We start from the raw sequence: 11,638 nt of genomic DNA, 5'->3' as shown, positions 1-11,638 counted from the left end.
GGCCTAACGCCACAGCCACAGCAACGCGGGATCCGAGCCTCATCTGCAACCTATACCACAGCTCATGGCAACGCCGGATTCTTAACCCACTGAGCAAGGCCACGGATGGAACCGGCAACCTCATGGTTCCTAGTCGGATTCGTTAACCACTGTGCCACGACAGGAACTCTCATCATTTTATCACTTTTTTAGATTCTACATGTAAGTGATATCATATGATATTTATTTTCTATGTATGGCTTATTCCACTTCATGTGATAATTTCTAGGTCCATCCATGTTGCTGCAAATGGTATTATTTCATTCTTTTTATGGCTGAGTAGTATTCCATTATATATATATGTATACACACACACCATATCTTTATCCATTCATCTGTCAATGGACAGATGCCTTGGCTGTTGTAAATAGTGCTGCTATGAACATTGGGGTGCATGTGTCTTTTTGGATTAGAGTTTTCTTCTTTTCCAGATATATGCCCAGGAGTGGAATTGCGGATCATATAGTAGTTCTATATTGAGTGTTTTTGTTTTTGTTTTTTGTCTTTTTGCCATTTCTTGGGCAGATCCTGTGGCATATGGAGGTTCCCAGGCTAGGGGTCTAATCGGAGCTGTAGCTGCCAGCCTACGCCAGAGCCACAGCAATGCAAGATCCAAGCCGCGTCTGCGACCTACACCACAGCTCACAGCAACGCCGGATCATTAACCCACTGAGCAAGGCCACGGATCGAACCCACAACCTCATGGTTCCTTGTTGGATTCGTTAACCCCTGCTCCACGACGGGAACTCCTATATTGAGTGTTTTGAGGAAACTCCACACTGTTCTGCATAGTGGCTGCACCAATTTGCATTCCCACCAACAATGCATGAGGGTTCCCTTTTCTCCACGCCCTCTTCAGCATTTATTACTTGTAGACTTTTTGACCATGGCCATTCTGACTGGTTTGAGGTGATACCTCGTTGTGGTTTTGATGAAGAGTTTTTAGCAAGGGTGACATGACACCCACAGAGCACTTGGCCCAAATGTGCCCATATCCTTGAAAATATTTTGAACAGTATGTGCACATGGCAAGTGTGGCAAAAAGTGTCACTTCTGGATGCTGTTGACATAACAAGATTGCTATTTCTGTTTTAATAAATTACAAACTTAAAAGTGCTGATGGCAGTGCCTAGTACATAGTATTATCAAAGTGTTCTTTCTTGTTGCTATTATTACTATTATTATTATTCATGAGTTGTAACAAACATGCCAGGGACAGCCCTGTAAATGCCAAGTAAGCACCCTGTAGAACTGTGCGCTACTTTTAGTTTTTACTGTTGTTATTAGTGGGAGGAGCCTGTGCCACCTGGAAGCCTGGTCTGTCCTGCTTTGCCGTCACCCACCCAGAAAACAGCGGCTACGGACCGGCTGGCCTCAGTTTACTGGATCGGACTGGGCGCCAGGATGCCGGATGTGGGATTCAGGATGTTCCGGGTGCGATGCGGGATGCGCGATGAGCGCGGAGGCGGGATGGGAGATGGGCGATGCGAGCCGGGGGGCGCCGCCGCCGCGAGGCGCGCTCTGGCCGCCAGGGGCCGCTGCGGAGCCGCCCTTTTGTGGTCCTGATGCTGGAGCGAGCGGGCGCGCGGAGGAGGGAGGAGGGCGCGGGGACCGGGCGGGAGGGAGGCGGGAGGCGGCGTCCGTCGCTCCAGCTGCGAGTCCGCCCGCCGCCCGCCGCCGCCGCCGCCGCCGCCGGCTCGGTCCCGCGCCCGCTGCCTGCCTTCACCCGCCATGGCCCGCCTGACAGAGAGCGAGGCGCGCCGGCAGCAGCAGCAGCTCCTGCAACCGCGGCCCTCGCCGGTGGGCAGCAGCGGGCCCGAGCCCCCCGGGGGGCAGCCCGACGGCATGAAGGACCTGGACGCCATCAAGCTCTTCGTGGGCCAGATCCCGCGCAACCTGGACGAGAAGGACCTCAAGCCGCTTTTCGAGCAGTTCGGCCGCATCTATGAGCTCACGGTGCTCAAAGACCCCTACACGGGCATGCACAAAGGTGGGCACCCGGCCCCCTCCCTCCCCTCCGCTCTCCTCCCTCGGCCTCCCCACCCCACCTTCCGGCATCTTCTTCCCTCCAACCCTCCTCTCCTCACCTCCTCCCTCTGCTTGCCTCTGCCTCGGCATCATTTCTTCCCCCCCTACCCCGTTCCTCCCACCCCCTCCTCCCCCCCTCTGGGGGTGCAGCTGACAGATCCGAGCTGGCCCCCTCCCCTCCTCCGCCCCCTCTCCCTCCCTCCCCACCTTCCGGCATTCTCTCTCTCTCTTCCTCTCCCTCTCTCTCTCTCCCTCTCTCTTTCCTTTTCTCTCCTCTCTCATCTCTCTCTACCTCCCATCCTCCCCCCTCCAGCATCCTTCTCTCTCTCTCCCTCTCCCTCCCATTCCCTCTACACCCCCACCCCTTCCTCCCTCCCTCACCCACTCTTTCCTGCCCCTTTGCTGGGGGAGCTGCCTGAACACTGCCACCCCTCCTTGCCCCCCGATTCATTTGGCCTCTCCAGGCCCCGTCGGGGAAGTTTGCACCTCTGGACTCCATTGCTTTGGTCATTTTCACAAAGCCAGGCCGGCGGGGCAGGTCCAGCCGGCCGCGGGGGACACGGATGCCCAGGATCCCGGGCTAATCGGTAACTACAAAGAAATCGGGGTGGGGGTGTGGGGGTGCATGGAGCTAAGCCAGTCTGGGGGGAGCACCAGCCTCCGGTGGTTAAAAGGCTACCGTTCGCCCTCCTCCTCTGCCCACCCTCTCTGTTTGGATCAGCATTCCCCCCTCCATTTCTCTATGCTTCCCCCACCATCACCGCCTCCACCTTTGGCTCAAGTTAAAACTGGCCAAGCCTGTTAGCAGTGTGTTGAGGGCTGAGGCCAGAGACGACGAGCATGGACCGTCCATCTGGCAGAGCCCAGATCCTGGGGTGGACAGGGAGGTGTGGGTGACTTGTGAGCCCAGCGGGGGAGGCAGGTGGGGTGGGGAGGCCTGCCTGCCTCCCTGCCACCTGATTCTCTGATGGCATGCTCGGAGGGGGTGCCAGGGGCTGTGGCCCCAGCCCTGGGCTTTGATCACGGCCCAGTATCTGAATTGGGGTGGCCCAGACAGTTCTCCTGGCAGGGTAGGGACTAGGGGTGGGAACAGTGAAGGCTTTGTGCTGACACCCCTGGCAAGACTCTGGAGGGACTTGGGGGTGGATCAGGGACCATGACCTATTTCACACCCCATTTGTCCCCTCCCTCAGTGTGGCAGGCATGGTAAGCATGAATGCATGTGTGTTGGATGAATGAATGAATGAGTGGATGAATGAATGAATGAATGACGAGTCGAGACAAACCATAGCAAGGGTTTGGTGGTTTGGAGCCTAGGCCTGTCACTTCAGCTAGACCCTCCAGCTGGTACCCTGGGGGAGGAAAGCGACCCCTCCCATCCCCCACCTCTTTTCAAATCCTACCATCACCAAAAAAAAAAAAAAAAAAAAGGAAAAAGAGGGCCTGGAAAATCTAACTCCTCCCTGTGGCCTGGGAGGGCAGAGTGCTCACACCCAGGAGACACACTAAGTGTCCATGGCTGTATAGAGTGTTCCTTCCCCCGCCCCCACCCCCTGTGTGTCTGAAGGACCCATTTCTAGAAGGATTCTGATGATGGGGGATGTCCACGTGGCCCCCCCAAATGTTGATTTAAAAGGCTGTTGATGAGCTCTGTGTCAGGGAGACAGATGGGGTACAGGGAGATGGAGATGCTTGTGGTCCTCCCCGCCTTTCTCATTTTAAAATCCCCCTGGGGACCACCCCACCCCCACAACACGGAGAGGTGAAGGAGGGACTGGCTGAGTTTTCACCTGGATAAGAGCCTCAGTTTACCTGCTGTTAACAGAGCAAGGTCTCAGGAATGTAAGGTTACTTTTTTCTGGAGAATATTGGAATTGGGGGTGCCTCAGGGTGTTTCCCATTTGTGATCTTTCCTTGGAGAATGAAAATTAGGAAGCTGGGTGTCTACGACACCCCGCCTTCACCCTCCGCTTTTCACAAGTCCTGACGGAAATGGAGGTTTGGGGGTAACGGAGGTGGAGGGCCTTCTGCTTAGAACCACCTCCAATATCTCAGGACACAGATGGGTCCCCCTACTGACCCCACCTGTGCTGGACCTGGCAGGGCCTTATCTGTAGGAGGGAGCTGGGTGGAGCTAGAGGTGGGGAGCGTCTCCCAGGAGCCAGGATTGAGACCTGTGTATGGAGCTTAACTGTGTGACCTCTGATCAGTGGCTGCCGCTCTCTGGACCTCAGCCAAAGAGAAGTGAAGTGACGAATGAAAAGTTATGTTGTGGGGAGAAGATCCAGGCACCTCCCACAGACACTTATCTGGTTTAGTTTCTGGAGAGCCTACAGGGTGCAGGGGGCCTACTGGGGGTCCTGGCTGGGATCAGTGGGATGGAAGTGCACATGCCAGGTTGTAAAGAGAAATACCCTGAGAGCCTTCTGGGCCCCTGGAGGCTGGGCATTGGGGAGCCGAAAGGGCCGAAGTGAGGTAAAATGAAAACCTCCATTGTGGTCCCCCTGACCCCAGCCCCTGGCACCTAGTGGGAGAAGGGCCATCTAGTGTCGCATTATTCTCATGATCACCATCTCACCCTAAATTTTCACATTTGGGGACTGTTTGATCCCCACTGTGGTGGGCTTGCGAGCATCCATGCATTTCATAGAGAAGGGAAACTGAGGCTGGGAGGGCAAATACTGGATCCCACAACTGTCACACACCTGTCCACCTCTTCTGAGGCCAGAAGCAGAAGTATATCTGTGTGGTGAAAGGTGGGGGGATGACAGTTTCCCCCAAGCCAAGGGGGAGGACCCCCAGCGGTGGTGTTGGGAGCCGGGGGCGGGGGGGCGGGGGGCTGTGACATCTGACATGGTCAAGGGCAGGGGCACTGCAGTTCCTAAGGGCCTGTGCAGTGGGGCCTTGCTAGGGCGCAGAGAAAGGCAGGGGTTCCCGGGGCTCTGGGGATAGGGCAGGGGTTGGGGGAGAGGGTAGGGTAGGAAGTGAAGCTTCCTCTGAAAGGGTGGGCAGGCCTTGGGCGCTGGCTTTTTTGTTTTTAAGAGCGAGAGATGAAGACAGAGAGAGATGGAAAGACACAGCTAGAGCAGAGAAGGAGAGAGATACAGAGGGAGGGGGAGAGAGAGGGGCCGCCCCCAACCCCCACGCACTGGGAGAGGCAGAGAGAGGGCGGGGTCGGGGAGAGAGATGGAGAAGGGGGAGCAGGGAGGCTGCAAGACCGTTTCCCTGTCCGGATCTATGCCTCACCCAGAGAAAGAGGCCTCCCTGGGTGCCCCCAGTGCAGCCGAGAGCTCAGGCCAGGAATTGGGGGGCTCCGGCTGGCCAGTGAGCAGTCATCACCCCCTCCAGTCTTCTGCTGGGGGACAAGCCCCCTCTGGGACCCTCCCTCCAAGGGGCCTGAGTGCACGTGAGCACTCCCCGCCCCCCCCGCCCCGACACACACACACACACACACACACACACACACACACACACACACACACGGTGCCTGGTGTGGCTTGGGCTGTCCCTCACCCGATCAGGCTGAATATTAATGCCCATCCTGCCCGGGGCAGGCGCCCGAGATAGGACTCGTCCGCTGCCGCTCAGCCCCCATTTATGGTAATCACATATGCATTTGCATGTTAATGACAATATTTGTCTTAAAGCGGAGGTTGTGAGGGGGGCCAGTGCAGGTGGGGAGGGCTGGGTGGGGGCCTGCGGTTTCCATGGGAGCGCCAGCTGCTCGACTGGCGGCAGGGGGGAGGCTGGAGCACGCCGAGCTCTGAGGCGTGAGATTCCGAGTGTGACGTGCCAGCCCCAGGGAGACGGCGGGATGGGCGGCCGGCAGGCGCTGCCTGGCGGGGGAGGGGGGGAACCGAGGGAAGGGACAGCGGCAGGGAGCTGGGGCGAGCCACCAGGGCTGGCTGTGTGGTTTCAGGCCAGGCACCCCCAACCCAGTGCCTCAGTTTCCCCATCCACCCAACCAGTCATTGGTTTAAGAGGCCTTTATGAGGCCCCCGGAGCCTTCTGGGTGACTGTGACATCGTTTCTGGCTTCCTTCAGGCAGAGCATGAATGGAGCGCTTACTGTGTGCTGGCGTTTTTGCAGGGCTTAGATTCTTTGCGAATTGAATCCCTGTGGGCATGATGGAGTCAACAAGCCATGAATCCATCTACCCATATAACCAACATTTATTGAGAGCCTGCTGTGTCCCAGGCTCTGTTCTAGACCCTGGATACAATCTTGGGCAAAACAGATAAAAATCCTCTCCCAGACCTCTCCCACCCCCAGATCCCATATGGTGAGGGACACAGTGAGGAAGGTGGAGGATACAGGGTGCTGATGTCAGGGCTGTGATGGTAGAAACATATCATCAGGGATACATAAGAGGAGGTCCCAGCCCCTGCAGGTACAGAGACCAGGGGGCGCTCCCTGGAGAAAGCAGTCAGTTTGGGAGAGCAATTAAGATGAGTATGGATTCTCTGCATCTTGCTGGCTATGGAAACTTGGGCAGCTGTCTTTAACTCTTCAAGGCTCAGCCTTGTCATCTGTAGACTTGGGAGACCAGTAGTTCCTGTTGTGGCTCGGCAGGTTAAGAATGCAACTGGTATCCATGAGGTTGTGGGTTCAGTCCCTGGCTTCGTTCAGTGGGTTAAGGATCTGGCATTGCTGCAAGCTGCAGTGTAGGTCTTAGATGAGGCTCTAATCTGGCATTGCGGTGGCTTGTGGTGTAGGCTGGCAGTTGAAGCTCCTGTTCAACCCCTAGCCTGGGAACTTCCATATGCCAAGGTACAGCCTTAAAAAGACCAAAAAAAAAAAAAAAAAAAATTGGGAGACCAGCGGGGCGCTCTTGACACAGGACTGGGCACAGAGTCCGTGCTTACTATATGACTAAGCTGAGACCTGAAGGGTGAGAAGATCTGCTGCTGGGGTAAGGTGTTGCTGGCAGAGCACGTGCAAAGGCCCAGAGCAACGCTGACTCAGGGAAAGTTCAGGCAGGGGGTGGGGGGTGGGGCGGAGCTTTTGCCCTGGTGGGAAAACAGCAAAGGGTTTGGGAGCCCCAGGGTCCCCTTCTGATGGGGGTGAATATCTGGCAGGGCTCCTCTGAGAGCTTCTGGCATGGGTTGGGGGGTGGACCCATGAGCTATCGCTGAAGTAGTCTTCTGGCTCTTCACCCCTGATACTGGCAGATGAGACCCTAGCCATTAGGAGCACTCAGTAGGACCATATTCACTCATTTAGCCAACACTTCCTGAAAGCCTTTTGGGGCCTTGCCTTGTACTAAGCAAGAGAAATCTGAGATCCTTCTGATGGAGAGACAGAACTAGACATTGGCCCCTCCAACTGTAATGGTCAGGGTTGTATCAAAGGGAAGGGATGCAGAGTTGAGGGAACTGGATAGGAACTTGAAGGCTTTGCCTGGGAAATCTGGCTGCATGGAGGAGGAGCATTAGAACTGGGGCTTTGTAGGATGAACAGGAGCATGCCAAGCAGAAAGAACATTTATTTATTCACAGAAGCACTTACTGTGTTGTGGGCCTCATTATGGGTGTGAAACACAGCAGTGAGTCAGCTAGGTGGATGTCTCTGTCCTCTGAATGTGGACAGAGGGAACTGGGTCTGCAAAGGCCTGGAGGTGTGAAGGGACAGAGCTGGAGTAGAAGAGGAATTAAGTGATGCACGGGGGAAGAGGCCAGAGAGTCAGCCTGGGCTAGATCCTGAAGAGCCTCTCATGCTGGACTGAACTTGGACTCTTCCCTGAGGGTACTAGGGAGCCATAGAAGAATTTAGAACAGAGGAGGATCTCAGACCTCTGTGGAAAGGGAGCCACAAGTCCTGTTAACTGTCATTGCCACTATCAGCCTCCCAGCCTTACTGAGGATATGTACACTTCCTACATACCTGGATGGATGAAAGAGTGTGCGATGAGAGGGACGCAAAGAAGCAGACATGTGCTCAGGTCACAGTGTTTCTTAGAAAACTAGGTTCCCCTCCCCCCCATGCATAGATGCAAAATTAGGGTTCAGAGACAGGTGACACCCATCCCCAAGTCACACAGCAATATAGCCAGGCATCACACCTCCCAGCCTGAGACTTGACCTACTTTGGAAAAGAAATAAAGGAGACAGAGAAAGAGATGTGATTGTGGAAATGTAGACTCAGGGTGAGAGTCATCCAGGGATGCTGACAGTCCTTGGATTAAAGGTGACCCGCTCCAAAAGGGGAGGCTTCTAGGTTTTGAAGACACTGACCTAGCAATAGTCCTGTTGATCTGTAGTCATGGTGATCATCGCTGACATGTAAGCTCTATGAGAGCAGGGACCGTGTCCTGTTCACCATTTTGAAGTAGAGCCTGTGGATGAACAAGAGTCTGAGGGAATGACAGTGTGGGAGGGTGAGGGGGTGGTTGAATAGGGGAGGGTGGGCTGGCTAACAGATGGAAAAATCGATGGATACATGAGTAAATATGTGCAGGTGTGAATGGATGGATGGGTGACAATGATTTGGTGTGTATGAGTGTATTGCTGGATGATAGAGTGGGTAGTGGATGAAAGGCTGAATGGATTGATGGAGGGATAAGTAGGTGGGTAAATGGATGGATGGATGGGTGGATAAATGGATGGATGGGTGGGTGGGTAGGTGGATGGATGGATGGGTGAAGGGATGAATGTATAGATGGATGGATGGTAGGGGAATGGGTGGATAGATGGATAGATAGGTGGGAAGATGGATGAATCAATGGAGGAATGCATGGGTAGATGGATGACGGATTGAAGGATCAAAGGTGGACACTCCCCAACATTTACCACTGCCCCCCCACCACCTGGTGAATAAGAATGACCATCAGCTTTGTAACCCGACAGGTTTGGTTTCTATTCCTGGCTCTGCTTTTTTATTTCTGTGGGATCTTAGACAATCCACCTTATCTATTCTGAGCCTTGGCGTCCCCATTTGTAAAAGAGAAAGAATATTGATAGTTGCCTTACAGAGTAGTTGTAAAAATTAAAATTAACTTATAGGATGTGGTTAATGCAATCACTATGAGTAGTGTCTTGCACTTGGTTGGTGTCAGTCAGTGGTTAGGCAACCAGATAGTCAACAACTGTTTGTCCAGTCTCTGGGATGTCCCAGGCACTGAGCTGGGCTCTGGGGACACAAATCAATCCAAGGGGTAGAGGTACTGACAATAAATGAGTAAAGAGAAAAATAAGATGTGGGTAGGAGTGAATTGCTATGGAGGAAATAAAATGGTATGTGTGACATTGGAGGATTGGAGGGTGACAGCTTACTTCAGGGGACTGAAGGTGTCTGAGGAGGCAGCGCTTGGGATGAGACCTGCAAGACCAAGGAGAAAGTTGTTCTACAGCCAAGAGAAAAGCATTCCAGGAGGAGGGCACAGTATGTGCAAAGGCCCTGAGGTCAGAATAAATCAGCTGGGTTGGGAGAACAGTGGCCCATTTGTTTGGAGCAGAGAAAGGGAGCGACAGGGAGGAGGTGAGGGCAGGGCGAGGACAAGGCAGGTTGTGCAGGGTCTCACATGTCTTGGAGAGGACTGGGCTTAACTGTGAATGAGGTGAGAGCCTGGAGGGTTGTGGGCAGGGAAAGGACAGAGTCTCTTAGGAGGAGCTCCATGTCTGGAAAACATGGATGGGTTCTCCATTTTCTAGGTGGGGAAACTAAGGCACCAAGTGTCCCAGAATGTGGCTGGATATTTCTGCCACCATGGCTGAGCCCAGCTCCTCTGAGGGGCTCCTAAGAGATGACGGGTTGTCTGGGGATGTTGAGAAGGGTAAATGTATGAGCACCCCCAACCAGCCTCCTGCTTCTCCCAGCAGCCTTTGATGGTGGGGTTTGCACATCTGAGAGGTGACGAGGGGCCACTCATCAAGTCCTTGTCCCTGACCCTCTGCTAGGAGGAGGGGCCAGAAGAGACATTCCCACCACAGCTGGGGGTCTTTAGATTAACCTTATAGACAGTGGGGAAATGCAGGCTCAGAGAAGGGAGGGCACCTCCCTAGGGACACACAGCATATTCATCATAGCATTGTCTACCCTGGAAGGGATCTGGCAGCATCTAGAGCTACCCCAAGTGGGTGCGCAGGGCTGCAAGGTCATTTCTTCACCTACCTGCCCAACCCCTCTCTCAGCTGTTTTTTTTGAGTCCTGCAACTGTGTGCCACTTTTAAACGAACCAGACCTACTGTGTGCCCGTGAGAAGCACAGTGCATTGGGAGAAAGCGGACAGAATGGCTGAGTTGGTTCTAAGGGTTCTGATGTGTGTTGGGGGAGAGGCAGAGAGGGGTGTCTGGGGTCGAGGGTGAGCCTGGGTTGAGGGCTGGGCAACATCACATAAAGCACATCCCATAAGATGCCACCTCTCACCCCTCAGGATGGCCTTTTTTTTTTTTTTAATTTTTTTTCTTGTTTTTTGCTTTTTAGGGCCACACCCATGGCACATGGAGGTTCCCAGGCCAGGGGTCGAATCAGAGCTACAGCTGCTGGCCTACACCACAGCCGCTGCAATGCCAGATCTGAGCCACCTCTGTGACCTGCACCACAGCTCACGGCAACGCTGGATCCTTAACCCACTGAGCAAGGCCAGGGATCAAATCCGCAACCTCATGGTTCCTAGTCGGATTTGTTTCCACTGAGCCACGATGGGAACTCCAGCACGGCCTTTATGAAAACAAAACAGAACACAGCAGGTGTTGTTGAGGAGGAGAAGTCAGTTGGAACTCTTGTGCAGGGCTGGTGGGCATGTGAAATGGTGCAGCCAGGGTGGAAGACAGTCTGGTGGTTTGTCAGAAAGTTAAACACAGAGTTACCATGTGACCCAGCAATTCTGCTCCTGGGTACAGACCCAAGAGAACCGAAAGCGGGGAGATACTTGTACACCCATGTTCACAGCAGCATGAGTCACAGAAGCCAAGAGTGGAATCACTCCAAGTGTCCATCAGGGGATGATGGATAAACAACATGTGGTCTATCCAGACTGTGGAATATGATTCAACCTTGAAAACGGAGGAGCTTCTGACACCTGCTGCAACATGGATGGACCTTGAGGACGTGATGCTCAGTGAAAGAAGCCAGACAGAGAAGGGCAAAGACTGTCTGATTCCACTCCCAGGAGGTCCCTAGAGGAGTCAGATCCATAGAGACAGGAAGGAGATGGTGGGGCGGGGGCTGCCGGAGGGGGAGTCGGCATTTCAAGGGGACAGAGTTTCAGTTTGGGAAAATGAGAAGGTTTTGGAGATGGATGGTGGGGATGGTTTCAGGACAATGTGAATGTACTTAACGCCATGGAGCTGTGCCCTTAGAAATGGTGAAGACGGTGAATTTTATGTTATGTGTGTCTTTAGATTGTGATTTGGGGAAAAAGCTGCCTAGAGGAAAGATGGGAATATCAGGGAGGGATTGGAATCCCAGAGTCAGGCACCTGGAGGCGTGAAGGGGGCTGTGTGTCTGGAGAATTACAAGCAGAGGGACATTAAGGGCAGTGGAGAGAATGTTGAAGAAAGTGGCCAGGACACAGCAGTGGTGAGGTTGGGAAGCGCTGCTAAGGCTGGCGATCTTGGCTTTGACCTGAGGC

The 11,638-nt window shown here is 54.0% G+C and overlaps 1 protein-coding gene across 9 annotated transcripts in view; it reads left to right on the top strand.

Annotated features, from left to right (window-relative positions):
- Nucleotides 1,674–11,638, top strand: part of CELF5 (CUGBP Elav-like family member 5) — a 49,382-nt gene continuing 39,417 nt past the window's right edge. For 7 of the 9 annotated variants that reach the window (XM_021084142.1, XM_021084138.1, XM_021084140.1 and 4 more), the window contains exon 1: nt 1,728–2,029. In XM_021084142.1, coding sequence (XP_020939801.1) covers nt 1,771–2,029 — 259 coding nt within the window. In that variant the 5' untranslated portion in view covers nt 1,728–1,770. Of the gene's footprint in view, nt 2,030–11,638 lie in introns of all 9 variants that reach the window. The other 2 variants (XR_002341695.1, XR_002341694.1) reach the window with 2 other exon arrangements.

The sequence above is a fragment of the Sus scrofa genome, chromosome 2, assembly GCF_000003025.6.
Source record: "Sus scrofa isolate TJ Tabasco breed Duroc chromosome 2, Sscrofa11.1, whole genome shotgun sequence".
NCBI lineage: Eukaryota > Metazoa > Chordata > Mammalia > Artiodactyla > Suidae > Sus > Sus scrofa.
This window is presented reverse-complemented; position numbering and strand designations above follow the sequence as displayed.